The 25,909-nt window shown below is 40.4% G+C and overlaps 1 protein-coding gene across 2 annotated transcripts; it reads left to right on the top strand.

Annotated features, from left to right (window-relative positions):
- The first annotated feature begins 85 nt into the window (after positions 1-85).
- On the top strand, positions 86-24,801 carry far1 (fatty acyl CoA reductase 1). Of its 2 annotated transcripts, XM_037254614.1 has the most exons (14): positions 86-241; positions 803-883; positions 4,266-4,378; positions 5,125-5,241; positions 5,562-5,737; positions 6,324-6,503; positions 8,174-8,351; positions 8,482-8,526; positions 9,371-9,498; positions 9,892-9,959; positions 11,176-11,347; positions 23,393-23,522; positions 23,991-24,118; positions 24,325-24,484. In XM_037254614.1, exons 3-14 carry the CDS (start codon positions 4,277-4,279, stop codon positions 24,482-24,484), a joined length of 1,584 nt encoding a protein of 527 aa, XP_037110509.1. In that variant the 5' UTR covers positions 86-241; positions 803-883; positions 4,266-4,276. The 2 variants fall into 2 exon arrangements, with proteins under 2 accessions (XP_037110509.1, XP_037110508.1); XM_037254613.1 differs by lacking the exon at positions 803-883 and having other exon boundaries at positions 87-241; positions 24,325-24,801.
- The last annotated feature ends 1,108 nt before the right edge of the window (positions 24,802-25,909 follow it).

Raw genomic sequence — 25,909 nt, 5'->3', positions numbered from 1 at the left:
GAGTCACCGTGATCACTCGAATGAGCTCGTGGGTAAGTGGTCGACTTCTTTTTCTGACGTCTCTTTGCCCGCCGTTCCTTCGACGTCATGACGTCACACTATCCGCCCCACGACCAGCTTCCTCGTGAGTGACCGACCACTCTAGAATTTAGCGATACCTACCGAGTGCTTCACCGCTCTGTTATCAGAACGCTGTGCAACAGGCTAACAAATTCGGAAAGGCGGACACATCCTCATTCGGGTAGGTACAATCGCTGGTTAACAATCGTGAGCCGATATTTTCAACAGTGCTGTTCGAAGCTTGTGCGTCAGGCGCTTCGAGATGCTTGAAATGGAAGAAATCGTGGTTAGTACATAAAGGTTTTTTTGTCCGCCCCCCCCCCCCCCCCCTCCTCCATTTACTGTCGTGTTCGCTTCTCTTGGCTACCACAGAAACATAAATGTTCTCCAAGCCGCCGCCGCCGGGTTCTTGTGTTAAACAGTCATTAGAATCCTATTTGGTGGCCAGCCAGCTGTTGAACTTTCTCTGCGAGCAGCAGCGGCTCAAGCAAAGGCAGAAAATCCACGATGAAGCGTCACGCTTGTCAGGGTGGAAATGTTCAGGGAGGAATTGGAATCACGAGTTCAGTGGCTTCGGTTTTTGGGGTCTGGATTTCTCCAGCTCTTCGTATGCATGCTTGCATACGTACATGCATGCACATATGAGGTCTGTTCCAAATGCCGTCTGTTTTGCAATTCGTGTGTACGCAATGTTTCTCATTCCCTCAAAGTAATGCACGAAAAAGTCTTTTCTTTTTTTTAGGGCTGAACAATTCATCCATGATGATGATCCCGTCATATTATCACATATACACGGACAACAGAAGCCAGTAAAAAGGCATTGGTAACGACAAAATGCTTCAGTATCTCAATGTTAGTAAAAGTGAAGAGAATTTGCACTTTATTTTAGCAAGAAACATGCAGTCGACATAAATGATTTGCCTGGTTGTCCAGATCTGGCCTCCGGGCCTTGAGTTTGACATCAATGAATTACTTAAATTTCAATCAACTTCACAATGTATTAGAATGTAATTGGGGAGGGTGGGAGAACCACTTCGGCTTCATTTCAGTAGGTCATTGGGATTTATAGTTGTATATTATTTATATAGTGTCCAGAGGAGTTTGGTGCATGAGAAGTGCAAGCCACATCATTGTTTCATGAAACATGAAAAGTTGAAGTCATAAAGCCGCTGATTTGTTTGCATTGTTGTTGTAATTCCCCTTATGACTTTTAAGTTAAGTCTGTGGTGCTCAGAAAGAAAACTATATGCCGGTTGTATATCAAGCTCTACAAATCCGATGGAATGAGGAATGACGTACTCCCTCTTGACTTGCCTTTTTATTTTTTTTTCCCCCCTCCCCTTCGGCAGTTTATTAGGCTCACTTTGCAATTGAAAAAAATAAATAGGAAAAGACAGATTACCAGGCGAGCAATCTGTCATATCACTCAAAAGTAAGTGAAGGGTACAAGGATAGCCCAGTTATCGACTTGACCTCCCATCCATCCCCAACATGGGGCTGTGCATTAAAATATACCAGAGGGATTATTTTGGCAAAAACAAGACTAGACACAAGTCAAGTTTATTTTTATAGCCCTAAATCACAGACAAGTCTCAAGGGCTTCACATGTACAAAGATTGACAATTATTCTCAATAATTTTAAACTCCCAGGAGGGCAAGGAAAAACTAAAAAAAAAAACCTACAGGGGAAAAAAATGAGAAACCTTGAGAAGAGACCACAGATGGGAGGATCCCCCTTCCAGGATGACCAGGCTGCAATGGATGCAGACAGGGCACATAGAACACATAATGTAAAACAATCCAAAGAAAAAGTGGATGTCCGTATTCAAAGTGAAGGGCTGCAGGAAGGTGCCCTCAATTGTCCAGGCAGTGTCTTCGAGGGTGGTAGTCCGCCTCACATCCCGATTGGTGGACAAGAAATCCATTTTCCGTTTGGGTGTCACCTAACAGGACACAAACTCAAGCCGAATCGGCCCGTGTCTAGTCAAGTCAAGTTTATTTATATAGACCTAAATCACAAGCAAGTCTCATCGGGCTTCACATGTACAAGGGTACATTAAATGTTTCTACTGAGGTAGCAGTTCTGATATCTCTCGGTAGGACATTCCAAAGCTTTGGAGCCCGAATAGAAAATGCTCTAGACTCTGCGGACTTACCAAAAACTTAAATGTGATTTTGTTTATCGTAATAGAGACTATTTTATTCTTTCTGTTTGTTAAAAATACATGTATGGTCAATCGCAATCGCCATATTGAGCAATAACCAAATTGTGATGGACTTGTGTGCCCTGAATGTGATATTGAATGTTCTCTTCATAAGAATGTGCGCGGATAGTGGATTTTGCTGAGCCAACTCTTCTCTCACTAGTTTTCACCTTTGCAGATTTAATTGAACTTATTTGAAAACCCCAATGGAAACTTGAGCCTTCTCATTCTCACCCAAGCGCAGCAATGCGAGACCAAAACTTTCCTCTGTCTGTGATCTACGCTGTTGTGCCTGGGTAGATGATTATAATCTGAGTGATGAATTATTGAGGGTGTGAATGTGACATCAAGGATCAGCTTGCTGCCTGACTGTAAGCTACATTAGCTCCAGAATAGACACCCCATTAAAGGTCGCACGAGTTCAGACCTAAGATTACCCCACTTTCTATGACACATCAGGTTTGTTTTTAGCCCCCGTACACTAGCTTGGTCTTTGACGGCCAACATTTTGATCACGACTGACAGTTTCCCCCCGTGAGAGTCTCTCTTATCTGCACACAGTTATCTGTTGAACTGTTGAACACATCTTTACAGAATTTCTTCACAGGTTGCACAAATAATGTAACTGTAATTTATGTTCTTTTTTATAAATATACCTAAACCCTCGTGGTAAAATTCCGACAACCTTTTCTCAACTCGCTTTACAATTTGTAGGCATTTGACGGTGAACTGGAAACATTGCCAATATGTTTACTTGTAGATCTTATTTAAATATTGTCTTGTCTCCAGTCTTGCTTGTATCTGCAAAGGCCACTTTTACTGCCTGCCCCATGTCAACTCCTTGTTAGTTGTCACAGAAATGTTAATCACACCCACGGGGGACAAAGAGCCTGCACAACCGAAGATGAGTTGCTATACTTACGCAAATGAATGAAAAGTCGAGTTTTGTTTCTACGGCAATGAAAGCAGTCAAGTGATTGCAATGTTGTTTTGTTAAATGTTTCTTCCCTTGCATTTTTTCGTCTAAGCTCTCTCTAACGTGCGTTTGCAAACGGAAATTAAAACAGGCCTTCCCCTTTTGCAAAGCCGCATAGATTGCCTTTTGCAATAACAACCTATTTCCACAAATCCATTTTGAATAATGACCTACTAGGTAAAGTATACCCCGAGTACCTTCTGTGAATATAACGTGAACTGTCATGCTGGACTGGAGCGTCCTTTAATATTGTTGTGCATTTTGATGTTAGAACTAAAAATGTACCAGAATTCCTAACAAATATATGAAGCTAATCATATTTCTTGTTTAATTTAATATATTAACATACATTTCAACTCGCCAGTTAACCATTTAAAATGAGAAATAAAATACACGCCAAATTAAAATTGAGGAAACTCAGAGTTGATGTTCATTTTGCATTTTTATTCTGTTTGAATATAAATTGTCAACCGAGGTTTTTAATTTAACATGTGATTACACTCTATGGTTTGATGATTGATTTTTTTTTATGCCTTAGAAAGGCCTACAATAAAATTAATATAAACAAGAAAGCATATGCATTATATTGTTTTTTTTTTATTCAAATTGATCAAGAATGAATAATACTCCCGGTGGTCAGCCTTTCAGTAGTGAATGTGAAGCGATTTGTGGAGAAAATAGATAACGTTGGCCGTGTCAATATTGACTGAAGGTATCTAAATGGCCTGTTATCAGCTGGACAGTGTCTCTTTTTGAAAATCCAACATCATTTTACTGATAAGACCCTGCCCGACAAAGGATAACCACATCCCATTGAAAGATATCCTTCATAACAGTAATGCTAATTAGGCCTTGTGTTGTGTACATGAACTTTATTAACCCAACTGTTGGCAGTGAGGCTGCCCTCTGGGTATACTGGCAGTGCTAAATGAAAAGGCACATAGGAACAAACTCTGGGCAAAGGCTTGAGAGATGTTTTCTTAACTGGAATATTTTATTGTGATTTTGTTGTGCTTTTTGAACAGGAGGAGAGGTGATGAGGAGATCAACAAACACATTTGCAGACATGATGAACATACCAGAATACTATGCAGGGAAAAATGTGCTGATCACTGGAGCAACTGGCTTCATGGGAAAGGTACAATAGTAATTGACTTGGCAGGGAGTCACTCGGTCTGACTCGACCAATGTGTGGAACAAGCAGAAGCAGATTTGGGTGTCAGTGTGGTATTTATTTCTGTGTATGAAATGCATTTCTTCCTTTTGAAATGAATGATGACAGCATCATGTGGAACTAGTTTGCACACAAACGCCATTTGATTCAAATCTAAATATTTTTTCTACCCTGTGTATGCTTATGAAGATACTTGATTTGTTTGACATTTTTTTTGATAAATGTAAAGCAAAAATACAAATATTTGCCTGCATCTCAGTGAGGGGGCCTTATATGAGCAGCCACTGAGGTTACCAAAAACAGTTATAACGTGTCGTTTTCTTATTGACCAAGCTCCTTAATCTTTGGACTCACACCTCACTTTCTCCTCATGATACTGTGCCAAATATACATTTATAGTGTTAAACTAACAGAAATATGATGAGATATATTGAGTTGATTTGATTTATGTGTGATTTTAAATTAATATATTTATACTTTATTTATCCAGAAAAGGCAAGGCAGATTCTGTTTTGCAAAAATGCCAATCTGGCTGCAGACAGCAGAGTTAAACAATGCCAAATAAAAACAACAATGATGATAATAGTAACAAAAATAATAATAATTACTCCGTAACAAGGAAAATGCACAGTATGCTGCTTTCATTGTCTTCATGAAGTTTTGTAGTGATCAGAGCAATATTTCTACGCCTTTCCCTATGACTATAACAGGTATTGCTGGAGAAGCTGCTAAGGTCATGCCCAGGAATTAATGCTGCCTATGTGATGGTCCGGTCAAAAGCTGGCCAGGGCCCTCAGACACGTATTGCTGACATGATCAGCAGCAAGGTAAGAGATGTTGAGATCCAATCTTATTTTTTGTTCTTCTTTTATGCCCGAAATATTCAATTCAAGTTTATCGAAGACTATATTGAATCTAGGTGTGCTTTGCTGTTGGCTACCCCATTTCTCTCTCAAAGTCAGCTAGGGTAGGCTCCATCTCAACCACCAGAGGATAAACTGTATAGAAAATGACTAGAGGAAATGAAACAACAATAAAGAACCTTCTTTATTCGCACTCATTCAAAATATCTCAAATTAAAGCTTACTTAGGGTTTTGTTGAATTCATTCATTCATTCATTTGAATTCAAATGTGTCTTGCTCTTAGTTGTTCGAAAGGTTACAAGATGAGCAGCCATGCTTTGCAGAGAAGATCATTGCAGTCAGCAGTGACCTCACAAAACCAGAACTGGATCTGAGTAAGGAGAATCAAAGTTTACTGGCTGAAACCATCAACATTGTCTTCCACTGTGCCGCCACCATTCGCTTCAATGAGCCACTGAAGTGAGTTTTTTTTTTCTTTTTATTGCAGATGCCAATTCAAGGTCTTGAGTATTTTGAAAAAAAACACAAATTCAATAAAAAGTATTAAGATTGTTCGGCTAGTGTAAGCTCAACTTGTCATTAAGCATGGCATGGTGGTATGAGCCAGTGTTGTTTGCAGTACACAGGGATATTTGACACCTTACCTCTTCACCAAGGAACAAAAGTCCCCCTTTTTTTTTCTCCTGGACAAAATAGGACCATGCCTTTCAATTAGTGGTGAATTTAGGGGGACGGGGGTTGCTTTTTTGTGACAAAACAGGTTTGTTTTAAATGACACTTGTATTGTCATAGGTCTGCTTAGGTGTTGAAACAGGTTGTTTAAACACTTGTTTTTGTACCACATCTACCCAATCTTTTGTCACTAAAGATTGATGAATATCCTGTACAGAACTTAATATATTGTTGTCTATAACTTTGATTTATGTTGCATGTCTTTAGGCACGAGATAGTAACACACCGCGCAGCTGTTTACGTTGTTGTGATTGTCATTTTTTATTTTTATTTTTGTTAAAACTTTTGACACTTTCTAAAACTTTTCTCTTAGAGATGCAATGCAGTTGAATGTCTTGGCAACTCAGAAGATGCTCGCTCTGGCCCATAAGATGAAGCATCTAGAAATCTTCATCCACGTATCCACAGCCTATGCCAACTGTGATCGAGAGCTCATTGAGGAAATGGTCTATCCTCCCCCAGTAGAGTACGTCAAACTCATCGATGCTCTGGAGTAAGTCCATTTTGACTTTTACCAAACGTAGCGATCAGCTAGTCAGTTAGCCAATGACATGCATGTTTTGTGAGGATTTGATTGAATTCAAATTGTACAATGATTAAAACGCTCACAGGGTGGGCATAGTTTTTTGTTAATCAACTCTTTACTTCCTGTCGACGAGTATACTCGTCATCAAAAGTAAAGTAAAACATAATCCCGTCACTCGTCAACTTTCTTTCATGACGGGGCGCGTGAGACTCTCATGCACCCCTCCACTTAGTAATATCAAACCTATAGAGCATTGTAGTGGTTAACTGTGACCGCTTGGAGGTAGAGTCTTGCTGGCTCGTAAAGAGCTGATCTGCCAGCCCAAATGGAAGAACAGCGGAGAGTAGTAATGGAGTTTTAGAGGAAGACGTCTGAGAGTGAAAGAACATTGCGAAATGCAAGCAATGGCGAAACGCAAGCAATTGGCTTTCAAGCAGCTTGCAGTCGAGCAAACTATTGCTCGTCATAAGCAAAGTTACACTGTTGAATTGAAACAATTTCTAGTGGTGCATCAGTTATGAGATAATCTGTTAAATTCAAACAATTTCTACTGTTGCATCAGTCATGAGAAAATGTTGAAACAAAGTAAAAAATCATGTTACGCTAACAGAAATTTTCTTTTTGTTCTGGATCTTTCACGAACTGCACAAGAGACATCTCTCATCAAACTTTAGCAGTAATCTGCCGTCACTTGTAATGTTACTCCATCTCCATTTTTCTTTGGCTTAAAAAAAAAAAAAATCAGGTGCTTATTTATACTGCATATCAATCCAACAACTGTCTTTAACTTCCTGTTAAGAAACTCTGGTCAGCTCGGTGCTTCGGACTTCATCAAAAGTTGAAACAAAAGTTGCTGACTGTTCAAATACTCTTTATGTTTACACAATCTCCAGGCAAGAGCTAGTTAATGTTTTGACAGATTTGGCCATCTTGTATAGAGGGAAAAAGAGGGAAGACAATTGATTAACCGGTCTTGGTTAAATTTATATTAGGTTACGTCATCAGACCTACTCACTCTCTGTAACCTACAAATAACTTGTGCATAGCAATTTAGTATTTCACCAAAAAAAGAACAGCATTCACCCGATTGAAAAATAAAATGGGTGTAATTGCATAAGAAAAAATTGTTCAGTGTTTATGATGAGACCAGACAAAATTTGAACTATTTGTTCTCAATGACAAAAAATATGTTCAGAGTAGCAACGTTTTCAAACCCAAGAAGACTGTAGCAGATGTTAAGCATGATGGTGATGGCATCATGCTCCGGAGATATCATTGGTACTGGTGCCGAGACAAGTAGATGATACTGATGGAGCAATACCATTAACAAATTCCCCTCAAATCAACAACTAAATGGCTGAAACGTGGAAGCAATTGGTGGTTGATCAGAACTTGTTTTGAAATTGGGATAACAAACTAACATTAAAGTTCTGGAATGACCTACCGAAAACTTTTCTAAGTGGACACTTAGCAGTAAATAAACCTGTGTAAATACACTATCTGTCAATCAGTGGTCAAATACCCAGCTAAAATGACTGCCTGAAGATTGTGAGGCAAACCTTTTGCTATGGGACAAATTGGTCAAGGGTGCATTTGAAAATGGATCATTTGTAATAATGTAACAATTTTGTCCCCAGTTGGATGGACGATGAATTGGTGTCCGCACTGACTCCCAAACTGATTGGTCAGCGACCCAACACTTACACTTATACAAAAGCCTTAGCTGAGTATCTTGTGCAGCAGGAGGCCGCTGACCTCAATGTTGCTATTGTCAGGCCTTCCATCGTTGGTGCCAGCTGGAAAGAACCTTTTCCCGTGAGTTTCTTTCTATTAAGTCGTTTTTCCCCTCAAATTCAAAGCCAGTATACATCATCAATATTGTTTTGCGTATGCCTGTAATTCACCAGCTATAATAATTATATGTTACTTCCATATGCTATTTCAGGGTTGGATTGATAATTTCAATGGACCAAGTGGAATATTCATTGCAGTGAGTACTGACCAGAAATCTGCTCAAGGATTTGTTTGTCATAAATCAAACCACTGAAACAAACATCATTTGGATGAAGTGCTTCAAATGGAAACATTTTGTTTTATTACTCCTAAGACAGTACTAGGGGTGTAATGAAAACCAGTTGGAATTGGAAAGTGTATCAAATCGAATCGTTTTAGTTTTTCCGCGTATTGAGATATGTATCTCATCATCTTTTACTGGACTGCACTTGACGAAACATATTTTAAACATGGTTTAAGCACACATCTGTTGAGAAAATTTGGGAAGATTGGGGGGGATTTTAGCAATTCGTTAACCCCCAAATCATTGATTTATAAAATGGATAGTATTTTATGGGGAGCCTCAAAACATAATTCAGGCTGACAGTTTACATCGCTGGGAGTACTGGAGACATTGTTAATGTTGATGGCGTAAGTTCTAATAAATAAAAACATATACTTTTATCTATAATATATGTATATATTTTTTCCGAGTATTATCGAGATATCCGGCAAAATTATTGAAAATATGTACGTATGTATATGTAAAAATTTGGTTGATATTGCTCAGCCCTTTTTTTTTCTTATTCTTAAATGTTTTAAATCCTCAAACTAAATAATGATTTTATTCATCAAAGAAAAAACATTGTATGACGCTTTTATTTAATTTAATTTTTTGGTTCTTGTAACACATTTCACTTTGTATAACAGGTCCTATTTCAGTGATTTGGGTGCACTAAATCCTTCAACGATTAAGATCATATTTGAGGGCCTTAAGTAGCTTGCATTTGTCTTTTGTGATGCAGAGATGTACGTATTCATCAAGTTTGACCTCTTTTTAGGCTGGTAAAGGGATACTACGTACAATGAGAGCATCTAATGATGCAGTCGCTGACTTGGTGCCTGTAGATGTAGTCATCAATGCTACGCTGGCTGCAGCCTGCTATTCTGGATCGCAACAAAAGAACAGGTTTGAGACTCAACAAAACATACCCAACTTTATTACTTTGTAGGTATCGATACGCTTCAGAGCTTTTCAGACTCATCACGTCAGAAGCGACAGAAGTGTATGTAATTAGACATGACTGTAATTTGCCGCTGGCTGTGTTATTTGTCATCCTCCTACCCCGCTAAGATTAATAGGAAGCGGGATTGGAATGTTTTCTCTTAAAAACCGCAACACCTGGCATATCCTTGTTAATGTCTGTCACTGTCATAGAAAGTGGAGTTGCACCAACAGTTCCGATTTTTCTAGACCACAAGTTCCTCCCACATTTCATGCAAGGGATCATGGGGCGTAGGCTAAAGGTGTACCGAAAATGTTTGCACATTGCTTTTAATTAAAGTTACTGTCTCATTGTAGGCCCAAATCCATCCTGGTTTACAACTGCACAACCGGTGGCATCAACCCATTTCGCTGGGGAGAAGTTGGTATGTCTCTCTTGTATTATCTAAACCTACAGCCTAAAACAGCCCCAGACAAGTGAGTTCTAGTTGGAGATGAGAACATTTTTGCACCTAATTACAAATTTTGCTCTACATCTGATCCACTTGCCACACCCTCGCCGGGAACATTAGTTTGCCTGTGGATTCTGGCTCTAAAACTCTTTATTACCATTGCTTTAAATATCAATCTAACATTGTTACATTTTACAGGTATACTTGGCATGTAATGGTGTCTTGCCACCACCCAGACGCATGACCTAAGCACTAAACAATTGCAATCATACATTGTTTAAGTCTGTGAAAAATTATAAAATCATTCCATAAAACCTCCAACAGTAAAAGCAATTACTGAAAGTAAAGATATGTTTGTTTCATTGAAAATATTCCAACTGTTATAGTGTAAAAGAAAAGTCTACCCTCACATAAGGTGAACCCCACCATAAAATCAAAATTCATCCAAATTGCATCCACAACTGTTTTGATTTTCATCGAATAGACAATCCGATGAACACAAGCTAAAATCACAAGATCGTTAGGCATCCTTGAAGTAACAATGACATTTGACCAAGCAGCTGCTATGTTGAGAATTGTACTCAAATTTAAATCCAGATTTGCAGCTATTGTCCAGGAATATTTAAATTTAAACTGGAATAGAATATAGAGCACTGAAATGCTTGGCCTTGCAAATGCTTTGCGGAAATTTTACCCCACTTGTTTGTGTGATTTTGATAAACCATTTTTTTTGCAAAGGTTAAGGGAGGCTTCATGTAGGTCAGCAATTAATTCCTTTAATCAATCTTAAACTGTTTCAAAGCATGAACGTGCTTGGAAACTCATATTCAAAGCTCCATGCGGTTGCTGATGGGATCTATTGCATGGTTTATTTGCCATTAAGACAGCTTACGTGCACGTTATCTTTAAAACTACTGTCCTCATCTGTACTACAGATCAGCACAAATGATAGCGCCTGCAATAAAAATGACTGATTAACTGGATCACGATGATATAACTAGTTAAGAATTTGGACATTCATGCTCATTTGTAGCTCAGTATTGAAGAAATCTTGCAAATTAGTTGAATTAAAAAGGAAAACTTTAATCTGCATTTTTTTAAAGATTGTTTGGCACAAGTCCAGACAACATTAAAAACAATACAGCCCATCTTATGTACGTTCTTTGTCGATTACTTTTGTTTTTTTTAGAATACCATGTAATATCTACTTTCAAGAGGAACCCTCTCGAGCAGGCTTTCCGTCGGCCGAATGTTAATCTCACATCCAATCGCCTAATCAATCAGTACTGGATTGCTGTGAGCCACAAAGCTCCAGCCTTCTTGTATGATGTGTACCTCAGGCTGATTGGACGAGAACCCAGGTAACCTCATACTATCGCCGTATTGGGCTTCCTGGCCCCCCTCTTGTTTTCCAAAATGCACAAAATCCCCCAGCGCGCGCACACAGACTTTGCTGCTGCTTAACTCCTGTCACTTCTTTGTCAGTGCAACATTTGAAAGCTGTGCTGCTAATGTCTAATGCAATGCTTGTAAGTTAAAGAATGTGTAACCCAGATGGTCCTCTGTGTAATTGGGGCGTTATCACTGGTTTATGCACGCTTTACATTCTACTGCTACCAATTGTTAAGTCCTGGTTGAGTTTCCAAACATCATTGACACCTTTATAGGGTCATTTTAGTCCAGCCTAAACGACTGAATGAAAGTTGGCCGAAATGTGAGAGTGCCTTTGGAAACCCAACCAAGGTTGTGTTGCTTTTTGAAACCGCCTTGCTTAGCAGCTGGATTTGTAATAAGGACTTGAGGGTGTTGAATTCACCAGTTTTTAGTTCACAGGTCATCTGATCTGCAGACATTCACTGCATGATGCTATTAACAAGCTAATAATGTTTATAGCATGAGGCAGTAGGAGGACATAACCACAGGAGGACAGATTACAGATTGTACCTGTAAATTACCTCCCATTTTTCTCCTTGTTTGTCATGTCTTTCACCTACAGAGAACTGTATAAATATGACCTTCAAGACCAATCCTTTAGAGCAAGCCTTCAGAAGGCCCAATGTCAATCTTCGCTCCAACCCCTTTACTAATCAGTACTGGATAATTGTCAGCCACACGCTGCCAGCTCTTCTCTATGACTTCTATCTTGGCCTAAAAGGCCAAAACCCTCGGTAAGGTTGTGTGTGTTGGGTCCACAACATTTATCTGAACAGAATCTCACAGAGGCGGGATATGTCTTCGATGGCCAGCGACTTCTGCAGAAGGGCGACCCAGACACACAGCGAGTGTGGCTGAGATCCGCGCCTTCCCTCAGTTTGGTCGTGCCTTTTATTGAGGAACAAACAATGGGGCAAGTGTACATAAATGCATAGCTTCTTTAGACAGGAAGGACATTCCACAATTACATCTCATGACGACAGCGATACTATTACGGACAGAAGCAGATGGTCGTCTCATGACTTTAGCTTAACAAAAACGTAGTCTTAGTGGTCATGGGATGGATACTTCTGTGGCGTTCTCATGACTTCTACTTAAATAAGACGTTTGTCTGCTTCAGCCATCCCATGACAACCTCATGATCTGTTCACTATGGGGCTTATTGTATAGTGCGACTCATGACTCCAGACATGAGTTCCTTAGCCAGCCAGATGCTCCCAAGTCATTATCACGAGGTCAAAATGTCACATCCTGTAGAAAATCTTGCACACATAAGTAGATACATAGAATCCAATGATAAAAAGTATATTTTTCCCAACATTCCCCCCTGTTTAACATTGGAATTCATAGGAAACCAAAACATCAGCTAATAACTACATATGTGTATAAATGAGTATATGCCTACACAATTTAGTATGGCAACAACAAAAAGTATGAACGTTTACATTCCAGAGTTCATCAGAACTACAGCTCTCCATTCGGCTTTGGCCATGTTCGTCATAATGGAATGTATTTTGTTTTGGATCATCAAAAAAACAAACAGGCAGGCGATTTACGCAAGGTGGTCCCACTCATCTTGTTCACGCTGGACCAACATGATATTCTGGACAGCAAATGCTGATGTCAACATTTTAGTCATCATGTGACGAATACAAGGTATGATGCATGATGTAAAAATACAGAGAAATAACAGTATGGCAACTAAAAGAACTGCGACTTTCAAGAGAAGTTGCCTCCAATTGCCGTAAAACAGCCACCAAAAGGGATGGACATCCTTGGCCGGAGTTTCATCCTGGGACATAGCCCTACGGAGGTTCCGAAGTCCTTGTAGAGCATACTCGATGTGGGTGTCATTTTCTCCTGGGATGTAGGTACAACAGGAGGTACCAACTATTTCACACACACCTCCTTTTTCGGCAGTCAGGAGGTCCAAAACCATTCGGGACTGTAGTGCCATTAGTCTCAGAGCTTGCAGTTCCGTCTGGTAACCTGTAAGGGGCTCTAGAGTAAAATTGGCAAAGGTCTTCAACCTGTAGTCCATAGTTTCTATTCGAAGAACAGTCTTAGCCACACCCGCCTGTGGGAAGAGTGTGAGTGCCACCTTTTTGTCCTGTGCTCCAAAGCTTGTATTCATCTGGTACGTCTGAGCCCCAGACACTGTCGTAGGGACGGAAGGTGGGGGCAACAGCTGCACGTCTCTTTCGCTGATGATGTTCCTGAAAATGTGTCAGACTGAGGAACACAGTGTGATCTGACACATATACGGGGGCACATGTGCCATCCCATTGTCCTGGAAGGACTGCGTAGCCTCGGCGACCACAAAGCCACCATCCCCCTTCGATGATAGAGTGGGGATTTTCGCCTCCTGCTAGGATTTGTCGGATTGCTACTGTGGTATTCATCAAGGTCTCGCTGGAAGGTTCTAGAAGTGCGGTGGTGATGCAGCGCTTTGTATCTCCCACCTTTATTCCATCAACACGTCTTCGTCGGAAGCACAGGGGATGTGAGATGGTTTCACTCACTTCGAGAGTCACTGGTGCGGGTGTGATGACAGAACTTCTTGACACTATTGTGAATGGCCTTGAGATGTTGTAACAGGGATGGGCGGCTAGTTGTGCCTCATTAATTTCCGACCGTCTGAGTCCTTTGATGGGATTAAACCCAAAAGCCCTTAGTATTGCGAAACACCATCCATTTTACTCTGGCATGGGTCGGGCATGTAGGACGGGCTGTTGACTTGATCGTGGCATTATGGAACATACATAACATTCAGTTTGATTGTATGTTTTGGCCAACATTGACACATACTGGTACCACATGTTGTCTGCATGTGGTATATCTGGGTTTATCTTTATATACTTTGTCAACAGTTCGGTCGTCATTCTCTTGATTCGAGCGGAAGTTCCACTTTCCCCTTGGGGACCCTGGACACTCCATGTCATTGGCAAGCATGCTACAGCCACAGCACAGACAAGCACTCCTCTGAGTGCCATTTTCCGTTCAGTTCCACAGAGCCACCTGAACCCCTAGGGAGCTAAATGGTCAGGGTTCTTAGTTCTTCACCGGTTTGAGACTGATGCCAAACTATAATTGGCACCCCCTTTGCAGCCGGATACTTCGCCCTGACCGGGGCCTAGGAGCCAGCACTCTCTGCAGCTTACAGTGGCTGAGATGTATCCAGCTGGGTCTTTCTGCACAGCTGTGGGTGTGGCGAGTAGGACTTGGAATGGTCCCTCCCACCGGGGTGAAGACCACGTCTTTCGTTTGATTACTTTGATGAAGACCCAGTCACCTGGTTTTGCTGAGCCATCCTGTGGAGATAAAGGAGTGGAGGGCAGTAAACTTGCATTTGACACATTTTTCGTTTGCATGGTTTTGATCATGTAGTCAGCTAGAGTTAGCTCTTCTGTGTCTTTGTCTTGATCATGTGAGATCAGAGGGAGCCTGTATGCTCTGCCATGAATGATCTCATAAGGGGTTAAACCCTTGCCACAGGGCATAATCCTCATATAGAGTTTTACAAAATCTAGACATTCGGGCCATGGTCTTCCTGTTTCTGCCATGCATTTGGTTAATGACCGAATTGACAAAATGTGGTCCGTTGTCACTGTAAATGGTCTCTGGGATGCCATAACTGGGAATGATGGTCTTGCAGATAGCCTTTGCTATTCATAGCATCTGCATTCTTTGCTGGGATTATTTCTGTCCACCTTGAAAAGGCATCGATTAGGACTAATCAGTATTTGTACAGTCCACACCTGTTTAGTTCTATGAAGTCCATATGCGACATTTGGAACGGATATGTTGGTTCTGGGGATTTTCCTCTTTTTGGTCTTACATTCCCTTGTGGATTATTTTTTATACAGACTTCACACGTTCTACAAAAAAGTTTTGAGTACAAATTGAAACCATACGTTGTAAAGTGTTGTGATATTAGCTCCTGCATCCCCCCTGTCGACACATGAGTACTCCCTTGTCGAAATTGCAGCTGCTCTAAAAAGGGATTTAGGGAGAACAAGCTTATTATTTACAACGTATATGTCTTTGTCTGTCAGATGTGCACCTTTAGCAATCCACATTTTCTGTTCTTGTTTAGGGGCTAAATGTTGCATATCATGCAAGATCTGTATATTTATTAGTTCTTCCTTTTCTGACGGCAATCTCAGAAATAGGTCTGAGGTTCTGTATTTGCCTATAGCAGCTTCCTTTGCTGTTTTATCTGCTAAGGCATTGCCTATTGATACAAAATCTTTCCTCCGTGTGTGTGCCTCACATTTGCAAATTGCAAGCTTTGTGGGCAACATTACTGCCTGGAGGAGCTGGATTAGAAGTTGTGCATGTGTTATTTGCTTTCCTGTCGAAGTTATCATTCCACGCCTTTCCCATTGTTTTGCAAAGTAAAAAACTGTTGAAAATGCATACTGGCTGTCTGTGTATACAATTAGGTCTTGTCCATCTGCTAGAGTACACGCTCTGGTCAGTGCAATGATTTGTGACAATAACAGAGCTGTATAAGACAAATGTCTGGCTGGAGACAGCATATTCATTTTACTTTGAAGTAACAACACATCAACAGCATGTGGTACCAACAGGTCTGTGGGATGGAACAAGTTAACCTCTGCTGACGATTCTACTGCCATTGCAGCAGCACATATAACGAACACATTTTCCACTTTGTTCTCAACAGGTGTTAACCCTTCTGAAGTGGGGGTGAGTTTCATATAGAGGTTCTTTTAGGTTCCCGTGTGGATCATGTTTCACACAAACAGGACATGCTTTTTTTTTTAAAAAAAAAAAAATTTCACTAAAGAATCTAAACCGAAGGTAACTAATAACTCATCCCCCCCTGTTGTCACATAAGTGACACAATTGGGGTTGCCTTAAGAAGTCATTTTGGCAAAACAGTTTTGTTACTGACGTGGTCAATAACACCTTATCCATTATCGCACCCTTTGTTGTTTGAACTAATGCCACTCTCAATTTTGTCAATGCTTCTACTTTTGGTGTCCACGCGAATGTATCTTCGACTGCTAACGGCTGTCCATGAGCCACTCCTGTCAGTGGCTTAGCAATGTCAGCATAACGTGGAGCCCAAGCTCTGCAGCAATCACAGAAAAAAAAACACAAGTTGTTCTTTGTGACAGGTCGTGGTGTGTCTAATATAGCCTGTTTCCTGCCTCATTGCACTGCTCTCCCTTTCGCTGAGAGTAAACCAAGATAGTTTACTTCTGGTTTTACCCATCGTAACTTCTGTTACTTGACTTAATTTCCTCTCTGGCCTAAATGCTGCATGAGGAGAAAGGAATCTCATCCCCACGCTTCCTTTGTTTCAAAAGCAATTATCATCAATGTAGACCAAAACTTGACTTTTAGATGAAAGCGTAAAACCAGCCATTCAATTCATGATAATCAGTGAAATAAGCCCTATTTTCTTTTCTTAGCATTAGATTTGCTCAAGATCACTCTTTCTTCAAAGTTGCTCTGCTAATTTTCCCATAGCATTCTCCAACAACGTCAACCATTCAACCTGTATCTTGTCAGTTATTCATTCCTGCTCATTTGCATCTCTTTCTCTTTCACACACACACACGCACACACACACACACACACACACACACACACACACACACACACACACACACACACACACACACACACACACACACACACACACACACAGCCTCCATTATACACTGGTCTCACTCTCCTCAAGCTCTCTTCAAGCTGTTCACACAGTCATACATTATTTTCAATTCACATTCCTCATTTGAATTTGCCCCATCTCAAGGTTCTTGATAAAACAACCCACTCATTCCAATTTTGACATATTCCAAAAATTCACATTTACATTGTCCCAGTTTGAAATTCACATCATTCAGCCCATTCAAATCACACCGGGGAAAGTTTTCAACATTCCCGAAATCGCTAAATTAAAAAATTATGTTTTCACGTTAACTTATTAATCCTTTGTATGGCATGCTCAAACTTGGCCAATAAAAGATTGATTAAATTTTCTGCAAAATTTCACAAAATTCATTTTTTCACCTCTAATTTCTACATTTTTCCAACTGATTCAATTCTGCTCCAACATCATTCTGTTGCATCCTCTAAGTATTTATTAATCTTTTACGCCTTCACAGCAATTTCTCCAGAAATTGCATTTTCTTGTTTCAAAATAATTTTGCCTTTTTGTGTCGTGGTGCAAATCGAATAGACCGCAGTCTAGTAAATTTCCTTGCACACTATTTTAGCCAATTTCATAATTTTAACACATAGACACACATAAACACACAGAAAACACAAGGACAAGACAAGGGCCCACAATAAAGACGCAATAGACAAACAACATCAACAAACAGCGCTGCGCAAACGTCTTCATCTATTTGATGTTTTGGTTTTACTATTTTTATTTATTTTTTCATATTAGTGGCCTTATCTTTCAATAAGGTTGACACCTGTATCATTCGCATACATCAGCATCGTTTATACTTTGGGGAAACTTAACAGCCTTCGTCATGCTTCTTGTTTGTACAGGAGTTCTAATTGACTGACCGTGACATATTTTGCTATTATATGGGGGAGTTTACAGATCTTTTAAATTTAGATGCATGTTTTGCATAGGAGCAGAAAGAGCTTTTTGCCTCAGGCTCCTCTGCTTAACAGTGCGCCCGCGCACTGTGGCTTCATTGTCTGACAAACATACTTGCGGCCTCATCGCTCTTAATGACACTTGCCTCAAGTTTGGTAACTTATTTAACATATATACTTCTCATCTCCTTATATATTGTCAGTAACATTTTGACGGCCCCCCATTTTAATGAATTTAGTCCAACTGTCAAATCCTAGGGATTTCTAAAGCTGGAATGTTTCTTTAGTGGGATAACAACTTTCTGTGGTAATTCCTGCTTCGACCAGTTTCCTGGTGAGGAATTCTTGCCTGTGCTTCCACAGAAATTCGTTATTTCTTCCCACTATATTACATGCAGCACATACGTGCTACCATTCACACACACATTCACACCGCGGAATTTTCTTAACACAACGAGGTGTATTTACGTCTACAAGTTCCATCTGTAGACCGAATTCCTATCACTTGGAATTCACAACAAGGACTCCGCCGCCCTTACCCGGGTACCCTTTTTTCCGGGGACTAAAATACCCCAACCACGCAGCCAACGAAGAGGTCTCACCGAATCTCTGAAAGATTTCTCTTGAAGATTCCGTCAATCGTCGCCGCCGAGAGGTGCTGAACTGGACTTCGCCGGCCTGGTGGATGAACATCGCTCCCCAGGGCTTTCCTTCAGGGTCCTGGGACCTCTGCCGTGCACGGATTCGGCGTCCTCAACACTCCTCGGATCAGCGAGCAGATTTCCAGGAATCCCGGACGAGCCCCCAAAAATGTTGGGTCCACAACATTTATCTGAACAGAATCTCACAGAGGCGGGATATGTCTTCGATGGCCAGCGACTTCTGCAGAAGGGCGACCCAGACACACAGCGAGTGTGGCTGAGATCCGCGCCTTCCCTCAGTTTGGTCGTGCCTTTTATTGAGGAACAAACAATGGGGCAAGTGTACATAAATGCATAGCTTCTTTAGACAGGAAGGACATTCCACAATTACATCTCATGACGACAGCGATACTATTACGGACAGAAGCAGATGGTCGTCTCATGACTTTAGCTTAACAAAAACGTAGTCTTAGTGGTCATGGGATGGATACTTCTGTGGCGTTCTCATGACTTCTACTTAAATAAGACGTTTGTCTGCTTCAGCCATCCCATGACAACCTCATGATCTGTTCACTATGGGGCTTATTGTATAGTGCGACTCATGACTCCAGACATGAGTTCCTTAGCCAGCCAGATGCTCCCAAGTCATTATCACGAGGTCAAAATGTCACATCCTGTAGAAAATCTTGCACACATAAGTAGATACATAGAATCCAATGATAAAAAGTATATTTTTCCCAACAGTGTGTCCACTTTTTTTCTTTCCCTGATAGTCTGGCCCAGGTTTTACACAACAACCAAACCGCCCATTCCTTGGTACATTATGGCAGCGTTCAGACTGCCAGCCAAAATCCAATTTTTAACCCTGTCCACATTGAAACTCGATTGCTCTTTCGTAGTCTGTCACAGTCACAATGCACATACAACCAAATTTGGCGAGACAGATTGAAATATGAGGTAGTCTCGTATCCAATTTGGACTGGATGGATCTCAGTCTGAACAGCTTAAATCACACAAATCTGGTTTGACTGTCTGTGATGTGAGTCCACGCAAAGACCCAACCCAAATGCGGAGCAGTAAAGAATGGAGCACATCGAGGAAATTGAAACTGGCAGTCTCCTAAACAGAGGAGGAAATGCCTCGCCTTATCGTTTAAAGCCGAGATGTAGAGAAACTGAAGTTGGTTGGAGGGAGAGACGCTGGGGAAACACTTACTACTACTACTACTAAATAAGATGGTCAGGAGAGCTAGCTCTGTCCCCTGGACTCCATAGAGGTTGTGGGTAAGAGGAGGACGTGAATTAAGCTGAAATCCATCATGGACAACCCCTCTCACCCCCTCCAAGACATTGTGCGGTCCCTGAGCAGCTCCTTTAGCAGCAGACTATTACACCCACGGTGTAGGAAGGAAAGATTCCGCAGGTCCTTCATTCCCACTGCTGTCAGACTCTACAACTTGTGATCATGTGTTTCGTCTCTATCGCTACTAGTGGCACTTGTCTTTGTCCTTGTCTGTTATTTATCCATTTTTACATTTGGCACTTGTATTCTTGCACTCTTGTATGCTGCTGTGACAAGTACATTTCCCCGCTGTAAGATGAATAAAGTTCTATCATCATCATCGGATAAACTTTCAAAATCAGAACTTAGAAAATGTGTATTCCTACAAATTAGAAGGTTAATGTGGACCGACAATGTTAACTAAAGCATGCATGGGTATTCCAACCGGTAAACATTACATCTGCCTTGAATTTACATTCAAAAGTTAATCTTATAACTCACTACATATAAAACAAAAGTGATGAGGGCATATCCTTGTATGTTTTGATGGTGTAAAGTGGTCACGTCAAAGATGTGTTAGCCATTGTGCTCGTCGTCTTGCACACAACTGCTTAGTCGAAAACCCCCCGGTTCATGAACATTACCGGTATCACAAATATTTCCTTCTCGTCGAGCAATTAGAGCAACCATAAACAGCACCGGTGTTCACTATTGTTGTGAACACAAAACAGATTTACGGTAGTGACTATTTTGCCTCCGTCGTCTCGCTCACTCACTCGTGTGCCCTCGACCGCTTGACAACACACACACGACACGGCCAATTGGTGATCAGAGCAGCGAGCGGTGATCCACTCCACCATGGAGGAGGGAGCGTTGACACAGCTGAATTGACATACGCATCACAATAATCAGATGCAAAGCCGAAAAGAGAGTAGAGACGTAGATAGGCCCGAGCCAAGAGCCATAACACCAAGATTACATTGACTGGTGGTGTGTAAACATTTTTGAAGAGGAGGTCCTAATTTTGTCCTTTTGGGAAGTCACAAGTGGCGCGTCGTGATATTTCAGATTCACTCTGACTGACAAAAACCCACTCTAGTCCTTGCTTAGTCCGTCCTTTTTTTTTTTAAAACGTCATGTCCTCTGGCCGTAAATTTTATGTGAATGCTCATTACGATGAAGGACGAATGACGGATCGGTAAAATGTGGTAAATTGCCCACTCCAGCTTTTCGGTTTTCGGGGAAGTCGCACCGTACAAGTTTGAGGCTATGTGTTGAAACAAGTCCATTTGTGAAAGTATTTCATGTGTTGACACCTTCGCAATTATATGACATCAAACAGTGCGTGTGGTAGACGACCGCCTCCGTTCCGACTGCTCATGATGTGGCCCAGTGTGAACAGGGCCAAATCTGATTTGGACACTTACTAAAAACGGTGTGGACGGTCGGCTCGAAAAAAAAATCGAATTTGAGGAGGGATTTGATTTGAATCACATCTACCTGCAGTATGAACGCTGCCTATGTCCCTTGGCTAATACTCATTCAGTATATTCTGAGAGTATTTCATTTTTATAAAAAATAATTTTAAACAACTTGTTAATGTGGAATCTTTAAAAGTAGATCATTGGATAGATAGGATAGAAATTCACACAAGAACAACATTGCTGGTACCAAATTAAAAAAAGTAGTCAAGAGTTAGCGGTTAGACTGTAAGTTGCCAAAACACAAGGGCAAGCCTGTGGGAGCATGTCCTTTAAACAGCTGAGAGAAACTGGCTTGTTATTTCATGTTTACAGATGCAAAAATGAAGCACAATAAGCCAAGAAAACTGTTAAAAAGGTTGTTGTTGTTTCAGGACTGCTTTTCTGACACATCTCTGTCGATTCTAATGAAGACAAACCTGAAAACATTAACATGAAAACATGCAGTCAAGAGAAGGCCCTCTTTAAGTGTTAGGTTTCCCTCTTGTTGTTTTTTCTTTTGTTAGGGGAAGTGAATGAATGCTAGTGTAATGTATTAAAAATAATCACAGTATAGTACAGTATATCATTTCTATTCATCTATAGAGATTTTTTTTTTTACTTTTGAATAATAGTGTTTTTGTTATAACACTGGGTGTGGGATGCATGTTCGCAGCCTTCAAGGGTTAAGGCGATTTCAAAAAAAAAAAAATCTGTGGCCCTTTTAATGATTCACTGTAAAAGGCAAAACATTTACAAATATGCCTGAGAACTGACAAAGCATATAACAGTAAAAATGACAGAAGGTGAAAAGAGCTGCTTGACGAACTTAGGTTAAAGACCAAACTACAAAAAGATGTACAAATTGATTACAACATAACAAATTATTACAAAATGTAGTGTGTGTTTTACTAATAGTTATGATTTCATGTCATAATACAGTCATTTTTTTAAGTGTTAATATACCTTCATATTGCAGAATATCACAATGGGTTCAGCTGCCCAAAATGACTCTGGTTAAAATGTTGCAGGTTTAAGCTTGTTAGCGGTAACCTTTGCCCTCTGTGTTGGCTGCTTGTAAATGCATACTGCTCATCTCATTTGACTCATTTGCTTTGTCTTCTTACTGTAAATTTTGAAGCATTTGATCATAATTTGCTCCAAAGTGATTAGAAGACTTGGCTCATTGTTTTTAAGAGGTTTTGCTGTTATGTTTTCAGTACTGTGATTAATATTAGTGTTCATACTTAATTAAAACAACCCGCATATCAAATATCTTTGATAAGCTTTTAACCTATGAATCAATTGGATTTTATGAGATATCAAAGATGATTGCAGACAATTTCAAGGTAAATATTGATTGAGGCCATTTAGAGCATGCAAACACATACCACTGTCTAGCTAAAATGATCTCTGATTTAAAAAAATAAATAAAAATCACTTCTCACATCCTGGAAATTAGTGTCATAGTATGCAAATATTCAGAAAGCAGATTTAACTACATGATGTTTCACATAGACATCATGACCTGAGGTATGTACATCAACTGGATCTCCATGTACCGTAATTTTCGGACTATAAGTCGCGGTTTTTTTCATAGTTTGGGTGGGGGGGCGACTTATACTCGGGAGCGATTTATATACATATATATGGTTTTTTTTCACTTTTTTGGGCATTTTATGGCTGGTGCGACTTATACTCCGGTGCGACTTATAGTCCGAAAATTACGGTACAAATAACAGCAATCCTACTAAAGCACTTCTCCGCTTCTCACTTGCAACACCTGACACCCTGTTATTTTCCTTTTTATTATTATTATTATTATGCTTCCATTCACGCTCAAAACATCTTGTTACACAGCTTGCCGTCTTTGTTCACTGCGCCTTGCTTTGCTTCTGCGACCCCACCCACACTGAATTATGTCAACAATCTCCCCCGGCTCTCTGCCAAAATCCTTTTTAATCTTCAATCTACGTCTGCCTCATTTTCTCACCTATTTCAGGATGATGAAGACAATCACTCGCCTTCATAAAGCCATGATGGTGCTGGAATATTTTACTAGTCACTCCTGGGTGTGGAGCACAGACAACATAGCCATGTTGATGGCCAACATGAACCCTGAGGATAAAAAGGTGAGAGTCATTGATAGACAGATACTGTAGTTGGATGCCCGCCCAATTTTCACGCTCGTTGAACCAAATATGCACAGTTTACTACTGAGTTAATGTGTCGTCGTAGGTCAGGTGCCATTGAGTAAATCATTTATGACTGCTTTCCAATAGACAATCATCTGTTCAGGAAAAGGAATTGTGATAGAATCCTAATTGCTGGAATGCATCCTTGTGCCCTCAAAGTAGGGCTGAAAAATGAATCGTATTCAAATTAACGTTGCATTGTAAAAGAATGCCAGTTTTGCAGATCATTTGATATCAAAACCACTGCATCATCAAATCAAAAGGGTGTAAAAGGGTTTAAAAGAACTCTGTGGATTTCCTTGGTCTTGGCAAGCCAAGCTGATTTGTAAATGTGCCTTTTTCCTCTGTGACAATACATATGATGTCCAGCATATATGACAACATGAATCCATTTTGCTTCTGTAGGTGTTCAATTTTGACGTGCGCCAGCTGAACTGGGCAGAGTACATGGAAAATTACTGCATGGGCACAAAAAAATATGTCCTCAACGAAGAGCTTTCAGGCCTGCCCGCTGCACGCAAACACCTCAACAAGTAAGAGTGTTTTGCGTTAAACATGCATTTCTGCCAATAAATCAAGAATTTACATTTTATTGAAACCTACTCAACAGGTTCGAAGTGTTTTTGCATGTTCTGGAATAATTCATTTTAGTTGCTTAACAACTTCTACTAACGGCATTGGGATTCCGGATTTTTTCTTGACTTGCCTACAAAATCTAAATGTTTGTCTTTCTTTTTAGGCTGAGGAATATCCGCTACACTTTCAACACCATCCTAGTGGTGCTCATCTGGCGTATTTTCATTGCCCGATCACAGATGGCTCGAAATATCTGGTACTTTGTCGTGAGCCTCTGCTTTAAGTTTCTTTCCTACTTCCGAGCCTCTTCCACCATTAAATAATGACCCAGAGTCCCTGTTGAGGGCGGCAAGGTGGAGAAACACAAACATGAAAATATACTGGCTGTGGATGTTTACAGAAACGTGCATGTCTATTCCATTGGTTGTGTGTCCCCCCTGGGTCCTAGAAAAATAGCGGCGCTTTCAAAGCAATTATACTTGGTGATCATCCATTAAATACGGTTGGCGTCTAGAATGCACAACTTCAATGTTGCAAATCTTTGATTTTTATATTCTAATATGACCATCAAATCAATTCAACCACCCCTTCATGTTTTGTGTACTTGCCCGACTACCTAATAACAAACACACTGCTAGTTTCAGTCAGTCCCAATACACTGTCTTTGTTACTTGAAGCATTGTGATTGTTCCGTGAGTGAGTGAGTGAGTGAGTGAGTGAGTGAGTGAGTGAGTGAGTGAGTGAGTGAGTGAGTGAGTGAGTGAGTGAGTGAGTGAGTGAGTGAGTGAGTGAGTGAGTGTATTTATAATGGGCCTCAGTCATACATGGATTTTCATCGTTCACAAGTTGCTGGGGTCCTCTGTATATGTATACCGTATAGATCGCTAGCGTTGGGCCTAAACCTTGTACCTCCAAAATACCGTAATTTTCGGACTATAAGTCGCACCGGAGTATAAGTCGCACCAGCCATAAAATGCCCAAAAAAGTGAAAAAAACCCATATATATGTATATAAATCGCTCCTGAGTATAAGTCGCCCCCCCACCCAAACTATGAAAAAAAACCGCGACTTATAGTCCGAAAATTACGGTAGTTACTTTTCAGGAGATCCCAAAAATAGCAAGTTTGTTCAACCATTAGCTTTGCATAGTGAAAGAGAGCAAGCCATTTCCAACACTTTAGATTTCTCAATCCGTCAAAATAACTCTTAAACAATTACTTATAGTTTAGGTTTTGAAAGGACTATGAAATTCACCAAAATGTGACTTATGAGGTTTTGGCCCGACGTCAGCAATATACGCTATGCAATACGTATACATATAATGCCTTGAGATGCCTTAACAGTGACTGGTTTAAAAGAGAAAGAAAAAAAAAAAAGCAGAAAAAGTATACCTGTTGTCACGGTATCAGAAGTTGCACATTTAAGTGTAAATTCAATCATTTTGAGAGCCAATGTTTGGTCTGGCTAGTGGCCACCACCACCAAACCTGCTAAAAGTTAAGCCATGTGATTCATATTCATCACAAATGTGCAACTGCTGACGTTCCAGTCCTTCTGTTTTAAGCACAGCTTCTAAATGACCTTCAGAACAGTTTCTATTTTGATCCTTTCTTGGCCAAAGGTCACCCTTTAGCTGTTTATTGCTCGTTGCAATGTACGTTAGATCATGTACAATGTACAATAGTTACCAGTGCCTAGTGCTTGCTAATTAAGCTAATTATCAATGTCAGTCATTTGTGACACTTTTAA

This window comes from Syngnathus acus, chromosome 6 (genome assembly GCF_901709675.1).
Source record: "Syngnathus acus chromosome 6, fSynAcu1.2, whole genome shotgun sequence".
Classification (NCBI taxonomy): domain Eukaryota; kingdom Metazoa; phylum Chordata; class Actinopteri; order Syngnathiformes; family Syngnathidae; genus Syngnathus; species Syngnathus acus.
Note: the sequence above shows the minus strand (reverse complement) of the source record. Positions and strands in the feature narration are given on the sequence as shown.